Source organism: Lethenteron reissneri, chromosome 25 (assembly GCF_015708825.2).
Source record: "Lethenteron reissneri isolate LAM-NWPU_2019-01 chromosome 25, ASM1570882v1, whole genome shotgun sequence".
NCBI lineage: Eukaryota > Metazoa > Chordata > Hyperoartia > Petromyzontiformes > Petromyzontidae > Lethenteron > Lethenteron reissneri.
Window position 1 is genome coordinate 6,159,939 of NC_083803.1, and position 21,986 is coordinate 6,181,924.

Below are 21,986 nucleotides of genomic sequence, written 5' to 3' on the forward strand. Positions count from 1 at the left end.
GATCACATACATGATCACATACATGATCACATACATGATCACATACATGATTAACATGCCATTTGTCTGTAATTTTGAAAACAATGCATCCATTGTTTTCAAAATTAAATACTAATTCGCGATAGTGTTTCCTAATGCGGCACTTAAGAAATTGTTTGACTCTACTTCCTGCTGAAACATTTATTGAAGAAGAGTATAAATCCCGTGGTGTACTATGTTTGAAACAAAAAATAGTTGTACAATTTGTTGTTGACAAATAAAAAAATGAGTTCGAATTTCAGCACAATGGAGAGCACACTTCTAATTAGTCTCGTTCTCCCTTGAAAGAGAGCATGAATACAGCGCTGATTTAGTATGCTTATTTAACACTTAACATTCATCTACATTCCAGTATGTGTCGGCAGGACACAGTGCTGCTGTGTAGTGGTCTCTGGCTCAAGTGTCGTCTTCTGCCCTCTGCTGACTTTACTGGTGGCTTAATTGAAGAGGGTAGAAACCCCTTGAGCGAAAAACACCCCTCTCACTGAATTGATGCTTGGTAGAATCCACGTATTGAAATTGCCGTCAGTCAATAAAACCGTAAGTGGCCCAGCCTGTGCAAGTTTCACAATTTAGCACCTCAAGGACGGCTCGCTTTGACTTGGCTCGTCACAAGAGAGGCGCTATGGGGATAACCAGTGCCTTAGTGTGCCTGACCCTCTTTGTGGCAGTAGCTGCCGTTTGTGGGTGCATCAGTGGTCTGCTGCTGGCGCTGAGCGGTACCGTGGTCGTGCTTGTGGTGAACTCCTGGGTCCTCACCCGCGCACCCCGCGTCTCCCTGCGCGACCGGGCGGTGCTCATCACGGGCTGCGACAGCGGCTTCGGCTTCGAGCTGGCGAGGCGTCTGGACGGCATGGGAGTCCGGGTGCTGGCCGGCTGCCTGCAGCCACACGGAGAAGGGGCCCGCGAGCTCGCGAGCAAGAGCAGCGACCGCCTGCGCGTCCTGCCCTTCGATGTCACGAGCGACGAGCAGGTGCAGGAGGCACATGCAGCCGTCACCCGCATGGGTCGGCAGGCAGGTGAGATGCGGCCGCGCGGGTGGACAGGATGCTACAGAGCGCGTGATAAGTTGCGTGCATATTTTGACCCTTTTTGCTGTGTAAAAGTGCAAATAAAACCAAAGTTCACGCGGAAAAAAAAGTGCTTTAAAAGTTTTAGGACCGCATGCAGATGAAAGGTTTGTAGGACATTAAATTTAATATTGAACAATAACATTTGACAACCAATTATCAGGTTCCAGCTACAATTTGTTCTGTTCCATTATGCATATACATACGCCTACAAATAATGTTTGTATATTACCACGAGCAATAACGGTTGGGGAGCAATATATTGCATGTGTCTCGGGGATTAATTTCTCGTTCGATATTTTTCAGAATGCTGCTAGGATGGTGAATAGTGATTGTCAGCATAATGTGTATATGTTGAACTTATTTTGCACGGCACATAAACGTTTCATCAGGAAGTAGATAAACTATCCCGAGTTATTATTTAATTTGGAAATCCATGGATGCATTGTTTTCAAAATTACAGACAAATTGCATGTTAATAAACTTAGTGATCATATGAACCTTATGGCGGGACCCCGAGGTCCCATAAGCCCCCGGCTCTCGCGTAAACATCTTATATATAAAAGTCTCTGCGCACGCGCGCTTGCGAGGGATTTGGCTCTAAAACGGTGGGGGTTCTGTCGAAAAAAAATTGCCAGGCAGCACGCCCTAAGCCCCGTGCTTTATATTATGATTAAGTAAACAAAAACTTTGCTCTTTTTCACCAATGGGTTTGAAGGATGGTGGAAAGTGGTCTTGTTAAACTATGCCTTTAAAACTGAAAACTACTTACCTGCAGTACCTCTATTTAAATACACTTTCGAAAAAAATATTTACACCCCTCTGTCAATCATCGTGTTTCTCTGTGTAAACACACTTTGTAAACAGTACATAAAATAGTACGCGTTTTCAATGCGCTGTTCATATTGTAACAAGCGTTTATACCAATGTTACTCTACAGAGTAGTGGGTCGCCGTTCCTCTTATCCGCATTGATACGAGCGGTATGTGGGGACTATGGCTTAACCGCAAAAAAAAACCTATCTGCACAGATGCGGACAAGGTTATCAAACAGGAGGAATTAACGGTGCAACGAATCTCAGCTGTTTAATATCTGCAGGTAATAGGATTGTCATCGATTGATCCTGGCTGCAGACATTGGTAGGTCACAAATAATAATGAAGATTAGAGAGCAGTTTCACTGTATTATGCATCCCGTTATGACAAATAAAGGACTTAACTCGTGTAGGCAGTTTGAGCAGCTTTGGATAAGACTTATTATGATCCTGCCCATACCCGGGCATGGAGTGCAGCATTCGCTTGTTCAGCTCTTCTGCGCATTCGTCCTCGCCGCTGCGCTTGGACACGACATGACAACAGAATAATCCGTGCCAGGTGGGACGCGGCGTTTATGTGCGAGGTGGGACGGAGTCACCAAAAATAAATTAATTCATTGCGATTTTGACTTCCGTTTATTCAGGGCCCCGGGGTCCCGCCGTAAGGTTCATGTATGCATGGTGAACTTCTTTCACACCGTACGTAGCCAACCGTGCTAATCCGCGGTGCGGGGGAAGGACAACACACTAAGCACACAGAAATGCAGTCCGCAAGAAATAACACACTACCACTAGAGCACAAGGCACTGTTATACAGAAAAATCACGTAATAAATTACTTCTGAATATCTAGTGTGCAACACTGCTGTATTTGATTAGAATTGTATAAACATTCATACGGGCAAAAGCTACACAATTCCTTCAATTTCTAGAAATTCAGCCCATTAAATTCCAGCAAAAAGTGAAGGACTAATCCTAGCAACTTTTCTCAGATGTTTCCTCATCTTATAACCACACCTGACATTTGTCCTGCATCCACCTAGAATTTGTCTAAAATCAAGTGAGGCTTCGAAATAATCCCTGAAAATGTATTCTCGCAGCTTGTCTTTCTCTCAGAACTTAGTTTGAAGTCTAAATAACCGTTCCTCCCAGCCAGCCAGCAAACATTTTATCTTATATAGAGCCCTGCCTCTCTCCGCGTTTCTCTTGCCTTCTCTGTACTGGAAATCTAAATTCATAAAAATGTGTCTGTTTTTTCTATTCCCCTTTCCACAATGTTATCCCTCCCTCTTATATTCCTCTCGTCCCTCCACTGTATCTCACCCACCTCCCTTTCCCTTATCTCGCACCTCTCACCCTGGCTCTCCGTATTCCCACTTCTCCCTGAATTCCCTCCCTGGCCATTTAACATCAACGGCGATCTGGATATTCGACCCCCTTCGCCAACTCACGACCAAGCCACACCGACTCGCGTGGTGAATATTGTTCAAACAACCCCCGTGACTGGCATCACGGAGGAAGGTCTTCATCCCTCATTGCATTTACAGAGGAATGTACATCATGATTATTATATGGGTAAGCCTATTAAATAATACAACAGCAACACTATATAAACTGAGTATCTTGAAAAATGGTCAACTTCCCATTTTTAACGATGAGGCAGAACAAAACAAACAGTGGACAGCAAACGTACCTTTTGCTGCTTCATACCATTTATTCTTCAATTGCTCAGACCTGTGGGCTGTGGTGAACAACGCGGGCATCACACATCTGGGTGAGGTGGAGATGTGCAACATGAACACGTACCAGCGAGTGGCCAACGTGAACCTGTGGGGCACCATCCGCACAACGATGGCCTTCCTGCCACTCGTAAAGGCCAGCAAAGGTGAGCACACACTCCTTCTTTGTTGGAACTTAACAAAGGTAAGTATCAGAGGAGCCTACCTTGGATTGGGGTGTTACGGCACAGCACGCAGGTTGATGGCATTGCAGTAATTATTTTATTACACAGGGTTATGGTTTTACAGTGCAGCTCACACACAAAGACAAATACACTAACAGATACAAATACATTCACACAGAGACAAGGAAACAGAGATGCAAATAAACACTCAGACATGGAAACACACAAATACAAGGATACTTCAAATGGCCTTACCACACGTTTGGGGCAGTATTGATAGCGAGCACCTATGAAGGCCGGAACAGCGCACGAGGGAGTGGCCAGCACCACGCCCAACCGCCTTTGTATTCCTAGTGGCAATGTGTACACACCGCACCAGGTACTCATTTGAGGTTGAGTCTATCTAGGGGATGCCCAGGACCGGTTCAGATAATCGTCGCTGGTGGTGGCATTGAGCGAGCATCGAAATCGGGCCTCTGGTTTCGTAGCACAGCATGCCAACACAGACACAGAGAGAAACGCACAGAGACAGACATTCGCAGAGTTGGGTAAATTCTCGTCACGGATTTTGGTGCCATTTGTGGTCAGATTTCTTCTGAAAAAGAGCAATATAGGTGAGTTGGCCTCAAGTGGTAAACTTTAAAAAAAGAAATTGGGAAAAAAAGTGTGTGCCATGGAGTGAAAAAGGTTGAGGAAGCACTGGAATTCACACCACCAGCATGGCTGGCGAGCATGGATAAGGTGACCTTCAGTTTGACCACGTTTTAGCTTTCTGGTCCACACCATTTTACATACGAGTGGAGGACTGCATTGTTGTAATTTATTATAAATTAATGCAAGACTAGTCGTGATCTTATATCCATCTTGTTGTTCAGATGAAACGTATTTAGTGTCATATTATTCATTAAAAAAAGCAATGTTTACGTTTCACTATTTTGTTCTGCGATCAACCTGTTGTGGATCGTAACCCATCGTTTGAGAACCGCTGGTGTAAATCATTGTAATTTACTGCCTGTTCCACCAAATTCCATGGTTGATCTAAAAGTATCAGGAATTAGGATGCAAATGATTAATTTCACCAAGGTGAATGGACAACACTGAGCAGTAAAACCTTAACCTTAAACCTTAACTGGAATCCTTATACTCTTTGGTTCTTTCGGTAACGTCACGTAGGTATAAAATAAATTAAATCACGACGTTTTGGGCGCAACACAAGCGTCCATCATCAGGTAGATTCCTGCACTCACGAAAGCTTCAAATCAAGACTTAACTGGAATCCCTGCAGTCACGAAAGCTTTAAATCGAAATTTAACTGGAATACTTCTATTATTTGTGTCTTTCAGTAAAGTCACGTAGAACAAAACAAATTACAAAAAACTACAACGATCGCAACACAAGCAATCGTCATCAGGTACAGGAATGTTAACAAATATTAGTAAAAAATACAAGGATGAGTAAATGTTTATATTTGTCCAAATGGAATTGTTGTCTTATCCGTCGTTTAATTATCTGCATTCTTGCCTCGTGTTTGATGTAGGACGGATCGTGAACATGTCCAGCATATCGGCCCATCTCCACACATCTTTCAACAGTGCCTACTGTGTTACCAAGAGTGGCGTGGATGCTTTCTCCAACTGCCTGCGCGTAGAAATGAAAAAGTGGGACGTGAAGGTAAAGAAATGGCATTTAAAGACCATTCACAGCATTTATTCTGTGCCCTTTACAAATGTAGCTTCAGTCCCATCAACTGCAGGATTCTCCGTGTGTCTTTGTACACAAGCCATCGTGTGAGGTATATTTCTATAAATGTAACTTACCTTATTTTAAACAAGCCTGAGCCAGAATCTACGTGGAATGATCCAACAAGAGGATGGCCAAGCACTGAAAGTACACACAGCAGTATTTAAATTGATCGAGATAAATCTATCAATCAAAATACTATTGTTTGTATTTTTTGTACATGGTGTATAATTTGAATTATTGTATTTTTTTGTACAAAATAGCCTTGAGGTTTAAGTTATTTCAGTTGTGCACAAAAAAACAACAGTTAATAACTATGAACAGATTATCATAGCTCAGTGGCTATTTATCATCATGAACAAATGCTGTTCATACAGGCAAATGTCCAGGAACATGCAGCCACCACAAACAACGAAATGTGATCTTATCTTCAAAGCACATACTTATTTAGAAGCTACATTGTACCACTAAACAAGATAATGCACAACAAGTTCCCAGCAAGTTCTTCTCATGGTCAACAACTTTTAATTCCAATTTGAGTTCATGAAGCATATCAAATGCGACTGCATCTCAAGACTAAAAGCGCATCAGAGTATCCCAGCAGAATAAACAATGTAACTGTGATATTAATATTACGTTTTTTTTATCAACAGGTTGTACTCATAGAGCCAGGAACCTTCATTTCCCACACAAATATCATGCAGAACCAGGACACCAAGAGCATTTACAGGAGCCTCACCGAGAGCCAGAAGACACAGTTCACCACGGAGTACATTGACACCTACATGAAAGCATCGCAGTCCTTCCGCAAAATCGAGTGCAAGAACCCTGGTCTGGTGATTGACGCAATCGTGGAGGCACTGACAGCTAGCAAACCTGACACGTGCTACCTGGTGTGCTCGTTTATCGAGAGAGTCATTGTGTTCCTGCTGAGGAACCTGCCCACTGCATGGACAGATATCATATTCACGAGCACGTTGAACGAGAGAAAGCGAAGGAGCATCCTGGCACGCAATTGCATGCTCAAAAGCGAAGGCGCGCTCTCGACTGCATCAAAGCACTAGGGAATTGGGAGCACGTCGTGAGGCCTCACAGTCTCATGGGAAAGCGGTTTCCTTTTGCCTCGTGAGTGTAATTACACAGAGATATTTTGAATGACCAATATGTTTCAAATATATAGAAATACTCATAAAATTACACATTATTGCAATGCGTGAGATTTGTGGCTTTGAGATTTTTGGCAGCTGCATTACCTACAGAAATATCCAAAGTGCATATTTTATTTAAGGGTAGCTATATTTTTAACGCAATATCCATCACATGCTGTTGAGAGTAAAGGAAGATCTCGCTTAGTGTGACCCCATAGAACGCTGATTCGTTATAGCACTCTTTGTCGTGGATAAAAAAATTTACTCAAAAAATTGTAATCAAACTTTCTTAACAGTTTAACACGTAGGCTTTCGCGACCAATGTTATTCATAATCAACGTTTTTGGGTTTAGATCGCGTTATTTATAAATGTGTCGTAACCCTCCACCACCCGACACGGCCAATCAGTAAAAAAGTGTCACGTTGACAAAAGACAAATAGTTCACTGCTTTAGCCCACCGGTGTGTTGAAGCGTGAAACCACAACATTTACAATTTGAGTACGACGTTTCGCTGGTAATTGCATCCAACATCATCGGGCAATTCGCCAGAATGGTGAGGCTCTGCTGTGTCTCCCGTTCTTATATAGAGCAGCACCTACGATTGAGACTATGCAGCAGCCCTGGCCAAGGAAACGTATCCTCTGCCATCGTTCGCTCAGCCAATGGACAACGTAAGCCGAGCCAACCAGATCCCACCCCCACGATTAAATTATCGCGATCGTATTCACGATGACATTTCAAAAACATCGATTTGTTTAGCCAGATGAGAACTCACGAGACAAGGATAGTCTTGGGCTCCACCTAAAAGAAACCTCGCCAAACTAAATTTAGACTGAGGGCATCACTAAGATCACAGAGGTCCTGGAGCTCTTCGCTGGATTGGGAGTGCAGTCGGTCCGCCAAACTCATTTCCCACTGCTGCCTTGTAGGATTACTGTAGAATTCACTCATGAGTACTGTTCATACTACTCATATTATTGTCATAAAGTATTATTTTATTTATAAAATGTTAACCATCTCTATTAGCGATATCATCAACACTCCAATTAAGCTCCTATATTTCTAAAAAAAAAAAACGCTGTCAAGAAATACATTAAAGTAGCGCCCACTTCTCCAGGAACGGATCTTGAGCACTAAGCGAGGTCTGCCTGGAAAATTGGAATTTAAAATAAGCAGCTATCATGTTTTGAAGTGCTTGCCTCTTTATTTAGATGTTTCATATGCATGTACACTCCTTAATTGTAAGATGCTACTTAAGCCAATTTTAACGCAAATTTTCACATTCAATGTTTTCTGTAGTACTTTTGTTCATTGAAAATTAAACACTTTTATTACTTTACCATAATAAAAAAAAAGCTATGAATACGGTGCTGTCGTCTCAGTTGTGTTTTATTTTAAAACCGCCAAAGGCAAATGGCATGGGAAGCATCAAGTGATTTAGGGCTTGATTACAAACGCAGGCCAGAGCCACCTCCCGTGCAGCTTTGGCAAGCATGGGAAGTTTGGGACCATTATGCGCCACATTCCGGCGGCTGGGACATTGTTCTGCTCGCGCGCAAGAGGGACGCCTACTCCCTTTTGTGCCCAGCATGCCGCCTCCTCCCCATGGTAACCCTAATATCCCTGTCAGCGTGAAGTCGGCTGTCTCTGCGGGAGAATCATTGCAAAGCAGCACCTTTGACGCTGCTTTTAGTGCAACTCAACTGATGGGAAGGTCCTTTATTGGCCCTGCTTCTTCATTGCTGCTCCTGTTTAGCCCAAAAAATGCTCTGACGGTTAAAACTGGTTGGAAAAGCTTGTTAATATAAAAAAAAGTGTCAGGTGTACTGTATTTAATAAACCATGACCGTGTTATTTCCGTTCCCCCAAAAAAAACTTTTTTCTTACAGTGACAAATTACTAAAATAAGGAATAGATAATCTTGTATGAACAATCATTTCATAAATGTCTTGCACTAGCATAATTTACAAGATAAGTAATACATTCACGACCGATATTTGCCTGCATTAACTGTGGAAAAATGAGTTGTCCCTAAATGATCCATAATTTCCAGCGGAACATTGTTTTGAAAATGCTTTTGATACTATAAAGTACCGTAGTTTAAATATTCATACCGTATGTTTATGAGTAACAAGGTATCTACTTTGTGTGATGTTATGTCACTTTTCAAAACCTTTGTGTAAAATAATATCCTGAGCCAGGGCAGACGTCCATGATTGAACCAGGGTGTCGTGTGTAGCGAACCGATTGTATTAGCCCACTCGCAATGGCTGCACATTAAACCATCGGAGAGTATGTAATTTTCACATAAGTTGACTTGCTTCAGCTCCTGTAAATAAAATAAGTTCATGAGCTTGACTATATTCTACTCTGCTGCATACCCCCCCCCCCCCCCCAAAAAAAAATGCTTCAAATCGCTTTAAACTATTGTCATTGTAGTGCGTATTTAATGTGGCGCTGAACTCTGATGTTCTCGGAGAAAACATTTATACTGGTAGGAACCTCCTGGTTACACCAGCCCACAGGGGATTATTGTGTCCATCCGTCGTGAATCCAAAAATGGGAGGGGTGGGGCTGGGTGGAGAGGGGAGGGTGGGAAGGGGCTGGGTGGGGAGAGGCTGGGTGGGGAGGGGAGGGTGGGGAGGAGCTGGGTGGGGAGGGTGGGGCTGGGTGGGGGGTGGGAGGGGTGGGGCTGGGTGGGGAGGGGCTTGTCACCCCGTGGTGCCCTTATAAAACTCAACGTTTAGCCTACTCACGCCGGCTTGTGCCCGCCCTCACAGTCGGCCATATTTGCGGAATACACCACGCCGCCGTTGACCCTGGCCATTCACAGAGCAACCCAACGTTCCTACCAGCTCCCTCCGCAGGAATGTGTTTAAAAAGTTTATTTAATTAAGTAGAACGTGTTGTCTATATTTATTCAAAGTTGCGCATTTTTACGTCACGTCACATTTCTCAACCACCCCCCCATCGTCACACATCGTCACAAATGTCTGACCCCCCTCCCCCCCCCCCCCAGGTGCGTGACAGCATTTATGGACGGCCCCTTATTTTACCAGGTCAGGCCCACTGAGCTATATATCTCTTTTTCAGCAGTGACGTGGCCACAAATGATAACTCAACGAAGTGGCTTACCATGTGCACATTTATAGGACCCGGAGAAGAACGCATGCGACCACAGGGAAGAGAACATGCAAACTCCAAATATACAGGCGTGAGTGTTGGGATCAAACCCACGACCTCCCGTAAACCAGGCGAGGTAGTTAACGTCTCGCCACCGTGGCGCCCCCTAATTGGCTGGTGGAGCAGGAGTGCTGATGTAATTCCTAGCAACCACTGACGTGCGACCATCTTTTGCACGATGGAATTTCGGAGCATATGCAAATCGCTTCCTGTTAGGATTTACACAATTTTTTCTGTGCTCAGGCCACAGGTTTCCGGTGTAACCAGCTTGCCCCTTATCCCTCTCCTCCCATGATTGTAACGAGGGGACAGGCCGGCTAAATAAACACAATAATAGACGAGTTCAGTGGCGATGAGTGAATACGCTGCGTTGTGTTCTGCCCCTCCTCTTGAGGATCGAGTGACTCTACTACACCAGAGAGTCGTGGAAAGGCAACTCTGTATTTCAAAGTGTTCAAAGGAGCATTCGCGCATCTGTAATTATGACCAGATGTACAGAAATTAATCCATTGTTACACAGCACCTCACTACTCAATCCCTGGACTGTGCAGTATCCACCCGAATCTCCATACTGATAACACCTGCGTATCATGTGTAGGACTCTTACTGACGCGACAACTTCTTTGTCCTTCTCATTCCTTTTATTTCGCATATAGTTCACATCTCCGACAGCATCGTTCAATGTTCCTCCATACTCTTCAAAGTACAATTCTCCATCAGCCCCACTTGATGTCCCTCCGTTCGCTCACTCTGCTGCTTCGCTCGCTCTCTCTCTCTCTCCACCAAGGTCCGTTACTCCGCTGCTTCGCTACGGTGTACTCGCTCCGTCCTTGCTACTCTGGCCGTACTCTCTATATCCACTGCTATCGTATACTGTATTCTCTTTGTCCACTGCTACCTTATACTATACACTCTTACCCACTGCTACCTTATACTCTACATTCTTGTCCAGGCACCAACTCCAACGCTAACTCCAACTGCGACTCCAACACTAACAATGACTCCCGTATCTCCATACGCTCACTGCCTTTATCCCCGAACCAATCAGCCCCAATGAATTATGTCATCCCCCGCTTCGCTACTCGCCCCCAGGCCCCCAGCCTCACGTGATCCTGTTATCGTCGCCACCCCGGCGCCAGTCATCAACCACTCACCCTCTCGACCAATCACCGGCCTGCGTTCTCATTTACCCTTAACACCTGTGGCGTCTCTTAATGACCTCACCCCTTAATTGGCGCAACAACAACTGTATGTCCTCAGTTGCCCCCACTGTTCGCTGCACGCTCGCATCGCAACCAAACGCGTGGTGCGTGTCATTTCAAGTCCTACACATATATAATACACATTTAACATAAAACATCTGAAATATGTACAAAACATCTTAAAGAAACATCCAGACTGCCTTCTAAATACGTTATCCTAGTCACAGCCACTTTGATAATACTGCACAAAGTAAATATTTGCTTGGATAATAAATGTTTTTATACATTAATAAAATGTCAATTTAGAAAATAATTGTAATCACCATAAATGTATAAGGCATACTATTCTATCTTATATCTGAATCAGAACAATTTCTACCAAAATACAAAGATAATTCTGCCTCACTCCATCAGCTCTGTTAAAATAAAAGCTGCTGGTTAGGCATTATATGCGAGTTTCTTTTCCACAATAATATATCTAAATATCACTCAATTTAATCAACCATCACAAAATGAACTATTTTTTATCACTATAACACTCTAATCACCTTCCCATTACTGTATATCCACTGAATTAACTTGAATTTATTAAACTAGACAGCGTATTGGCACTCATATATTCAGGGTGCTTCAAAAAATGTGAACACTTACATAGGACTATCGTTTTTAATGGAAAAAGAACGGATAATACACTGTAACATAACAAATGTATGTTAATAGCTTCAAAAAGTCAAACAGTGTCCCACTTGTTCGCCATCATTGTCAACGCGTGCCTGGAATCTTCTCCAGGTGGTCTCCAGAGCCCGGAGGCACATTTATTGCAAATTCTCAGAAGTGTTAACATTTTTCTTGAAGCACCCTGTATTTAAAATTCAACAAGTACCACGATGTTAACGATGCCATCTTGTTGTTTTTGTTCAACTTTGGCGAGTTTAACGACACATTTACATTTACGAGATATAACCCCCCAAAAAAGCCTATATTATGGACAATTCGGGGTGTGATTTATTCCGTTAAGCCCATACTGGCTACACAGGCAAAGGCTACAACAACTCTGGAAGGCAGAGTCGGGAGAGGAAAGATAATATGGGCAGAGAGAAAGAGAGGCTACAGTTGTGTATGAATTGGGGAGCTTAAGAGAGAGATAGAGCGAGATGGTTAGCTGCAGCTGAAAGAGAAATCAAGACCGCTGCATGATTTGGGACATAGGTTGACAAAAGATGGAGCACAGGGTGTAGCGAGTTTTATCTGAGGAATGCGACTTATGGAGCAGGTATTAAGATCTTTTAGAATAACAAACGTAGACACACTTTACTGGGGTTGTGCGATGTTATTGTACAGAAAGTACTGCACGTATCTGTACATTGATACTGAATACAAACCGTTGTAATAAATAAGCCGCATCCTAACCACAGCCACTTCAGAAATGTACACGTTTTGTTTCATTAAATGGACGCCAATGGAAATATCAGAAAGTAATTGAGATAAAAAAAAAGTTTTAAAAGAACATGCAAGTCTACCCACTATTTATTAATGCTACAAATCGTGCAATCCTGTATTCTTTAACCGAGTATACTTGATAAAATACGAGAGCGTTACAATAGACATTCTATACAATCTTACTGGTTTCTGCTGTTCCAGAATGTAAAGTTACACTTTTTCCTCTTAATGTATGTTGAACTTATTTTGCACCGTAGCCAACCGTGCTTATCGCATGTGATGTAACATCACCTACAACCACTATACTGCGGCCTGAAACCTATACACTTCATATTAAAACTGTATGGCATTTAACTCAATTGCCTGCATTGCCAGCCCACGTTATGACCAAACTCGCTTAGCGTGATGAAGACCTCATACAACTAACAGAGCCACACGCCAGTGGCGTTAGTGTGGTTGGTATGTGGACCTGTAACAAGGAATTAAATGGGGACCCCTTTCCACCTTTCCCCCCTATTTATAGCTCGGTGTTTGGCCCCTTTGGGCCCATGGACCCTCGTGTAATTGCACCACCAGCACGCTCAAAAGTTTCTCCACTACTTCCCACAATGAAGCCCTCTGGGTTTCTTGTTGAACTCTACAATGCTCTCACCACTGTCACGCAACTAGCACGCCTCCTGGTGACAAATAAAGGAATTATTTGTGAACTGGGTAGAAATGCCACCCCCTTCACTGTAGAGTCTATTGCAGTCTCTTCGCACACTTTAATATGTTCCAACCCATAGCTGTCAACTCCTTATCAGTGCCTACCTTATTACAGACCAATTGAGGCCTTATTGGTCACCCCGTGCCCTCATAAATATTAACGTTCACCCTACAAAGTCCCATAACAAGGGAGAAACACAAACAGACAAAACATTTTTGCCCGTATTGAAACGGCTGTACGCCTTATGGACCTGAAAACTCAATTTCCTTGTACATGAATACGGGCTAAACCGTATGGGTTGACAGATATGCAACCAGCGTAAATAAGAACCAACAACACACAATGCTTGGTTTGCCGTCTTCTTCTTTCGCACTGTAGGAGGGAAAAGCAAAGAGTGTTGAAACGCGTTGGAGTTGACTGCTAAGTTTTGGTCAACCAATCCAAGGCGTCAGTCGAGACGCTGTACGGATTTCGCCAGCACTGACAGGATGTTTGCATGGATGTCGTGGTCGTCGGTGATTTTTTTTGTTATGGTTTGTACTTCACCACAACGACTTAAATTTCGATTTAAAGCTTTCGTGACTGCAGGGATTCATCTTCTTGGTTCTTTCGGTAAAGTCACGTAGAAGGGAAATAATAAAATAATAAAAATAAAACATAATAAAATAATTCTCACGACGTTTCGTCCACAACGCAAGCAGCCGTCCTCAGGTGAAGACCAGGTCTGTCGGGGAGACAGCGTTTTCAGACTCTGTCCCCCCGACAGACCTGGTCTTCACCTGAGGACGGCTGCTTGCGTTGTGGCCGAAACGTCGTGAGAATTATTTTATTATGTTTTATTTTTATTATTTTATTACTTCCCTTCTACGTGACTTAACCGAAGGAACCAAGAAGACTACACGACTTGATTCCGCTCTGGCTCCGTGTGCTCTAAGATGGCATTCACACAGATATTCAAGGTGCCCTCTCTCGTGGCCATCACACAATGTCATTCGCTCACACTCCCTCACTCCGCTTGAATTGAGACGACACCTATCTCGCTCTTTCCGCCCTGGTCTCTGGCTCCCTCGCCACTACCGCATGATGTTCTCTCTCTCTCTCTCTTCGTCTTGCTCGTGTGGTATGTACCGTATGTTGAACTTCTTTCGCACCGCACGTCCCTCACCGTGATAATCGGAGGTGCATTCCTTATCTGCATTCCTCTCACTGTCCTTCCTCTTCGCCCTCTCAACCGCATTCCTGTCAACAACCCATACGGTTTACCCCTATTATTGTACAAAGAAGTTTAGTTTTCAGGTGCATACGGCGTACAGCCGTTTCAATACGGGCAACATGTTTTCTGTTTGTGGTTCTACCTTGTGATGGGAATTTGTCGGATGAACGTTGAGATTTATAAGGGCACGAGGTGACCACTAAGGTCTGAATTGGTCTGTAATAAGGTAGGGCACTGATAATGGGTTGACAGGTATGCAACTGGACCTCCCGTTATAAGATACGCAAAGTATCGTGTGATGTGCTTTCGTCGCCAGACTAACACACATCACAAGGGTTCGTTGTGGATTATGAAATACACTGAGTTCATACGAACTCTAAAAAGGATACTCTCGAATGGAATGGTGAAAGAGTCTGGAGGAATGACGTATTAGGGTTATGCTTGAAAAAAACAAAACAAAGCGATGTGGTCGAACACATTCTGACCAATTAGCCTCACCGCGGATGAATGCGCTGATGAATTAAGTTTTAACGCACGCAAGCATACTTCTACTAACTTACTTTTTTTAAGGTGGGTCATGGCAGATACTCTCAAGGGCATTGTATAAGCTCGGAGCGAACGAAAAAAAAATGACAACACCTCTGCAAACCGAACCCCACTGTTTGAGTTGGTAGATTCCACGCGATTACGAACCCCAACCACCCAAGGCGCATTCCGCACTTCGACCAAGAGAGAAGCACGTGCTCTCGTACAAGCGCACTTTGTGACGGTTGCGCATTCAGAAGCCATCCCATTCGTGTTGACACGCGACAGACACAAGGATGGCTGAAAACAACTTGTGGCTGACCGTCGCCGTGGGCGCGGCATCTGCAGGCATGTCGATGCTGCGTGGATCGTATGCGATGGTGCTGCTGGTGGCAATCGCCCTCCTCGTGCGCATAATCATAATCGTGGTGAAATCGGTCCTCACCCGCGCACCCCGCGTCTCCCTGCGCGACCGGGCGGTGCTCATCACGGGCTGCGACAGCGGCTTCGGCTTCGAGCTGGCGAGGCGTCTGGACGGCATGGGAGTCCGGGTGCTGGCCGGCTGCCTGCAGCCACACGGAGAAGGGGCCCGCGAGCTCGCGAGCAAGAGCAGCGACCGCCTGCGCGTCCTGCCCTTCGATGTCACGAGCGACGAGCAGGTGCAGGAGGCACATGCAGCCGTCACCCGCATGGGTCGGCAGGCAGGTGAGATGCGGCCGTGCGGGTGGGTGGACACAGGAGGAGGCTTGGGGCAGTATGGTTGTCAACTTTTTCACCGATCAAACTGCTTTGTCACCCCCATTGAATTCTCCAAAACGGATTTTTTTTTAAGTATGTTGAACACGTAGGCTTTCGCGACCAATAATTAAGGGGGTTTTTGGGGTGGCGGGGGGGTTAGATCTCGTAAATGTGTCGTTAAACCCGCCACCACCCAACACAGCCAATTAGTAAGGTTTGTTACGGGATCTAACAAACAAACCCTCTTTATTATGGATTTTTAAAGTAAGGGTTTTTCAAAACAGAAATTAATATGACAAGCAAAACATGTTAGGGGTCAATAAATTGGGTGTCGCAAGACATCTTGATCACAAATATGCGTTTAAACACAATACCACGAGATCGTAATACAAATACATCCTTGCCACCTGAACGTCGACGCCAATTCCCCGATTTCGGGGTTGCAACCCTTGGCCATCCAACAAGCTAAGCCTTGTTTAAATGCGAGATGTTTTTAGATTTCAGTACTGTACTCAACTGTGGACAAAATGCTTCAATATGCATTGTGCAAGATATTGTGTTCCTGGTCTATCTGCTAACAGAACAAAGTGCAGTCCATTGTATCGTGTATATTTTACAGCTCGTTATCGGTCCACTGTGGAATGGCCTGCACTGCACCCACGTGTCGGTCACGGAGGCTGTTTAGGCAATGCTGTACTTCAGTCAGCTTCTGAAATTAGTGCTTTTACGTGATTATAGGCCACTGCATATTTAACCATGGGAGTACTACAGTACTGCTAAATAAACCATAACGTAACGTGGTCCAGTTCATAATAATTCATAATAAACGCTTTTGGGTGAGATAACGTTATTTATAAATGTGTTGTAACCCTCCACTACCCGACACGGCCAATCAGCAAAAAAGTGTCACTTTGACAAAAAACAAATAGTTCACTACTTGAGCCCGCCGGTGTGTTGAAGAGTAGTCCAGTTATCACAGTACCGTACGTGTGATTGTGGTGTCGATTTCCAAAAACTAGCAGTAATTTGGGGGCACAAAGTGACCAGAGAGAGGTAGCACACTGGCTCCACTAAGTAGTGCCTTCACTGGAAAGATTGCAACACGTGGAAGCCATTGTTTTTGTGCAAATTAAAACCTGGTACAAATAAAACATTAAGTTCAGGTCAGTACAAAAAAAATCCCATGCAGAATTGTCAATAATAGCAATACCACTAGTGCATTACAATTCAACTGTTAACCACAACCTCACAGTACAGTACAAGTTTGAGTGAAGCTACTGGAATCCAAATCATCCAAAGTATGCACATTGTGACACGTTGCATACCCAAGTCATTTTTGTTCTCTAGTTGTGTTATAACCCAGCTACTTGTTTTTGAACCAAAAAACTTGAGTAAAGCATTTTCCATTTTTTTCCATCGATTTCAGACCTGTGGGCCGTAGTGAACAACGCAGGCATTGCACAGATGGGCGAAGTGGAGATGTCCAACATGAACTCGTACCAGCGAGTGGCCGACGTGAACCTGTGGGGCACCATCCGCACCACACTGGCCTTCTTGCCACTCATAAAGGCCAGCAAAGGTGACCTTTGATTAACTCTATTCTGTACCGTTTATGCTTGTGTATTAGCTTTTCTCACGGCACTGTGCCTTACCAGTGTTTCGTGATAAGACAACGTAAAATACATTCAACTTTGCATATCTTGTTTAAATGTTTTTTTAAGTCTGTATACTTGTGTATGCAAGCATGTATCAAACTTATACAGTACTCAAATTATGTACTGAGCAGCCAACAGATTCCTACAGACGGGTGACATGACACTCCCTCGACACCACAGACCATATACTACTCGCCACTGAACGCACCACATTGCCATTCTGAAACAAGGCAGACTCAGCCAGGCAGCATCGAAGATTGGTAGAAGCACAGTTGCGAGAACGCCATCATCTTGAATAAGCAGGTCATGGAAGGCCCCACCATCGAGCCATCACCACATAATTGGCTACCTTGCATCATAAAAAAAATCGGCCAAATGCAATGCACTCTCAAAGTGTAAACATATAATTAACTATCCACTGTGAACATTCTCCAAGTGCACGAGTGGGATTTCACTTGTTGTGCCTGGAAGTCACCATCTCATTTTACAACTTAAACATCAATCTTTTGTGGCAACTCAATTAATATCCATACCAAAGAGGACAACAGGGCATGTTCAGATTAGTTGATGCTTGACGTACACCAAATGGACAGCATTTGATTTATGGATTGGGTAAGTTAAATGTCGTGCTCATCTTCGTCCCCCATATGGGCAAGCCGTATGTAAACTGGTAATGCCATTCTTGGATCGTCAATATCTGACATCTTACGAGAGAAATGTCAAAATATGAATGTTCTAAAACACGTAACCATATACTGTGGTCCCCCAGTTTACAAAATCGATTAACGAAATTTCGATTAACAATCCGCCTCCCATAGGGTCCTATAGTTTATATTAACGATACATATTCGTATTCTTTGGGTCTTTCGGTAAAGTCACGTAGATAGGTTCAAAAAAAAAACTACGACGTTTCGATCGCAACACAAGCAGCCATCATCAGGAAAAGGGGGTTAGCCTCAAAAAGTAAACTGTTTATAAAGGTTTGATATGGGTGTAGCCCAAGTGTCAGCAGCATGGGCGGGACAGCTGTTAATGTAAGTGAAGTTACTCGTAGAGGGCAACGACGGCGCTGGTGGTGGGTTTCCACCAATTAAAGGGCTGGCAAGTAATATTTGCACCTCGCTTTACACACTCACACTGTTGACAATGGAGGTTTCTGCTAGAGGTGATGGTACTCATATAGGGGCACGAGGGCACTGATGGTGAGCTTCCACTAATAAAGGGCTACTGCTAGTGGTGATGCTACGTAGTAGTGGGCAGTGATGGTCCTGGTGGTGGCCTTCCACCAATTAAAGGGCTGCCAGGTCTAAAATAGCAACATTACAGCCAGTTATGACTTAAACTGATTTGGCTACGCCCATCTCTAAACCTTTATAAACAGTTTGGCTTTAGAGGCTAACCCCCTTTTCCTGATGACGACCACTTGTGTTGCGATCGAATCGTCAGTTAGTTGTTTTATTTCAATCTACGTGACTTTACCGAAATACCCAAAGAAGATTTGATACATCTTCGATTAACGAGATCTTTACAATATCACGCCGCTGCCAATTTCGGCCAATCGGAGAGCTCCTAAGTGGACTCGGCACACCTCAGCCAATCAGCAACACCCTTTTGAGCGTTTAGAGCAACTGGCTAGCTTTTCTTCACCAATGGTAAGACTTTTATTTTATGCTCTATTTATGAACCTTTCTATTCTATTTATCGATGTTTCTATTAATTTTAATGTTTTTATAACGTTTATTAAAATAAACATGTTTACATATTAGAAACTATGTTTTCAGGGTGAAAAAGGTCAATTTATGATCGCCTTGGAACAAGTTAAGCCTTTAACATGTATTTCCTATATTCAATCAACGATAATCTCAATTAACGATGCTTTTCGTGGAACCAATTAATATGAATGCTTTCAATATTTTTCCTTCGCATTTCCATGTTCACGTTGCACGTGTGATGCAGGGCGAATTGTAAACATATCGAGCATATCAGCCAGACTTCCCTCCGCATTCATAAGCAGCTACTGCATCACCAAGAGCGGTGTGGAGATGTTCTCAAGCTGCCTGCGACTTGAAATGCAAAAGTGGGACGTTAAGGTGAAGACCACTTTTTACAGTGTAACATTTGGGGCGCATTAAAGTCACGTGCAAGGGTTCCAAACTTAAGTTTTCCTTCACCAACACATGCGGATGATTTGAGAGACACTGACAAGATGTAAATGATCATACATGACATTGAAAATACATACATTATTTCATGATGCATATTTTTATCGTGCAGGTATAAGACCCTAATTTCCAGTGTAAAATTATAAAACACCAAGCACAAACATCTGTAGGCATCAATGTCAAAATTGATCAATCTTCTTAATGATGTAAAAGAAGCATTTTTGCATATTCTACTTTAAATCATTAAAGTTGACAATTTTATATTCTTTAGGTCTTTCGGTAGTCAAAATAATTTGAAAAAAACTACGTTTCGATCGCAACACAAGCAATCGTCATCTGGAGAAAAAAGACGGGAAAACTGCTGAGGCAGGCTGTTTTAAAGGTTTGAAATGAGTGTAGCCCAAGAATCATAAACGAAGTGGGCGGGGCTAGTGATATCAAAGTGATAAATTAGCATGTCAATGTAAGATCGCAGAGCCGCCGTCACATCGAGGGCACGAGCGACGGTAGCTGTGTTAATGTGGGACATTTAACTAATGTAAAATCAAAAGTCGAAAATAACTACTAACATCGGAAGGTAGGATGAAAACATCACAGCCAGTTATGACTTAAACTGGTTAATAACGTCCTTCCAATGATTGCTCAGTTTGTACCCATCTTCTCGGTTGAAATTGTGTCTATTTATCTGGATGGCTTCATGAACAAATCTTTGTTGATAGCCAGTGGGTTTGCAAAGTACCTTCGTCTTGAAGATATCAATTTCGTGACCCCACCGCATTAAAACAATGATCAGCCACGGCCAAGGTATTGGTCCTACCGTGTTTCAGATCTGCCTTATGCTCACGAACATGGTCCAAGACATGTCGCTTAGTTCCCCCAATGTTACTGCCGCAGGCACAGCTTAGTTTGTAGACGCCGGGGTATTGCATGTCAGGAATCACATTCTTCACAGATGGGATCAAATCACGAATTTTATGTACTCAATAACCTGGATCTTGTGTTTGCTCATGATTTTAGAAATCTTTTTGGTGACCCCTGCTATGTTTAGCAAGGTGATGGTTTGGCATGACTTACCTCAACTGTATGCCAAAACTGATAGATCAACAGTCTAGTATTTTCTTACGATAAAGCACTAATCATAAGATGTGCAAGACTCAAACAGCACATGACGCAAGGCAAAGCACTCCGCAAACAAATTCACAAAAAAAATAACATACGCATCCTGATGGTAGAGCAGCAAGATTCCGTGTCCATTCATGTTGTACCTTTACTCTAAACGTAATATAATTGCAAATATTCTCTTCACAAAATTATCTGCAGTGTTTTTCAAATTTTATTTTGAATAAACAGTCAATCCACTGCCAGACTGAAGGACGTTCGACTGCACTTTACCACACTGGTCATAAATTCCCCAAAGAATAATTCCGTTGGTATGCCAGTTAAACGTGTACATTTTTTTTTATCAACAGGTGATATTTATAGAGCCTGGGAGCTTCCTTGGCCAAACGAAGATATTGCAGAACATGGACTCCAAGAGCATTCACAACAACCTCACAGAGTGCCAGAAGGCACAGTTCACCCTCGAATATATCGACACCTACTGGGCTGCGGCACGTGATATAGGTGCCTTCAAAAACAGGGACACCGGCCTGGTGATAGACGCAATCGTTGAGGCGCTTACGACGAATAACCCAAGTGCCTGCTACCTTGTGTGCTCATTCGTGGAGAGGGCCATCTTGTTTCTGGTTGGCATTCTGCCCACCGCATGGACAGATTACATGAATACGAGCAGCTCCTATGAGAAGAAGCGGAGGAGTATCCTGGCACACCATGCTGCACGCAGCAGCAGCAGCATGTGACCACATTCATTGCTCGAGCAGCGTGCTCATGTAGTGGGGGGCATACGTCAAAAGCTTGCGGTTTTTAATGGATTTGGCGAGGTCTATAACGATTAACCATGTTGTAGTATTGCTGGAGTTTATTTTCTCTTATTTTTTTTCCAATGTGTGAGGTGTGCCACATTCAGTTTTGGTGGAATTTGTCAAATGCAGATTTTCATATTCCGTACAAATTAAAACGGACAGTTTAATATTACACAAGATGTTGGCGGTAAAATAGTATTCCTGAAAGAAATAAACATTTTTATGGCATATTTACACCTCCGAGCCCAGTTTATTCACCAGTTTATCACAACCACAAGATCCAAGATTTTGTGATTAACAGTATATTACCAGTGGTTTATACTCATGATATTGTATTTAGAGAATATTGTACTTAAAAACAAGCCATCAATTGTAATAACACATTCCCGCAGAGGGAGCTGGTAGGAACGTTGGGTTGCTCGGTCAATGGCCAGGGTCAACGGCAGTGTGGTGTATTCCGCAAATATAGCCGACTGTGAGGGCGGGCACAAGCCGGCGTGAGTAGGTTAAACGTTGAGTTTTATAA

At 43.5% G+C, this 21,986-nt stretch overlaps 3 protein-coding genes across 4 annotated transcripts in view; 2 read left to right on the forward strand and 1 right to left on the reverse strand.

Annotated features, from left to right (window-relative positions):
• Positions 1-895, reverse strand: part of SNAP25 (synaptosome associated protein 25) — a 44,928-nt gene extending 44,033 nt beyond the window's left edge. Inside the window, exon 1 of the mRNA XM_061559060.1 lies at positions 763-895. The gene's annotated coding sequence lies outside the window, so the exon portion shown is untranslated. The remainder of the gene's footprint in view (positions 1-762) is intronic.
• On the forward strand, positions 390-8,076 carry LOC133347102 (D-beta-hydroxybutyrate dehydrogenase, mitochondrial-like). Of its 2 annotated transcripts, none has more exons than XM_061559057.1 (4): positions 390-1,058; positions 3,655-3,807; positions 5,363-5,496; positions 6,219-8,076. In XM_061559057.1, the coding sequence occupies exons 1-4, from the start codon at positions 665-667 to the stop codon at positions 6,627-6,629; spliced, it is 1,092 nt and encodes a 363-aa protein (XP_061415041.1). In that variant the 5' UTR covers positions 390-664; the 3' UTR covers positions 6,630-8,076. The 2 variants fall into 2 exon arrangements, with proteins under 2 accessions (XP_061415041.1, XP_061415042.1); XM_061559058.1 differs by lacking the exon at positions 390-1,058 and adding an exon at positions 2,646-3,497.
• A 6,874-nt stretch (positions 8,077-14,950) lies between these two features.
• On the forward strand, positions 14,951-21,694 carry LOC133347104 (D-beta-hydroxybutyrate dehydrogenase, mitochondrial-like). Its single transcript, XM_061559061.1, has 4 exons — positions 14,951-15,688; positions 17,148-17,300; positions 19,333-19,466; positions 21,008-21,694. Exons 1-4 carry the CDS (start codon positions 15,280-15,282, stop codon positions 21,395-21,397), a joined length of 1,086 nt encoding a protein of 361 aa, XP_061415045.1. The 5' UTR covers positions 14,951-15,279; the 3' UTR covers positions 21,398-21,694.
• Positions 21,695-21,986: the final 292 nt, after the last annotated feature.

Coding starts and splice junctions, on each gene's coding strand:
- LOC133347104 (XM_061559061.1), top strand. CDS start 15,280: ATGGCTGAAAACAACTTGTGGCTGACCGTCGCCGTGGGCGCGGCATCT. Junction 15,689..17,147: donor CCGCATGGGTCGGCAGGCAG/GTGAGATGCGGC, acceptor CATCGATTTCAG/ACCTGTGGGCCGTAGTGAAC. Junction 17,301..19,332: donor ACTCATAAAGGCCAGCAAAG/GTGACCTTTGAT, acceptor CGTGTGATGCAG/GGCGAATTGTAAACATATCG.
- LOC133347102 (XM_061559057.1), top strand. CDS start 665: ATGGGGATAACCAGTGCCTTAGTGTGCCTGACCCTCTTTGTGGCAGTA. Junction 3,808..5,362: donor ACTCGTAAAGGCCAGCAAAG/GTGAGCACACAC, acceptor TGTTTGATGTAG/GACGGATCGTGAACATGTCC. Junction 5,497..6,218: donor TGAAAAAGTGGGACGTGAAG/GTAAAGAAATGG, acceptor TTTTATCAACAG/GTTGTACTCATAGAGCCAGG.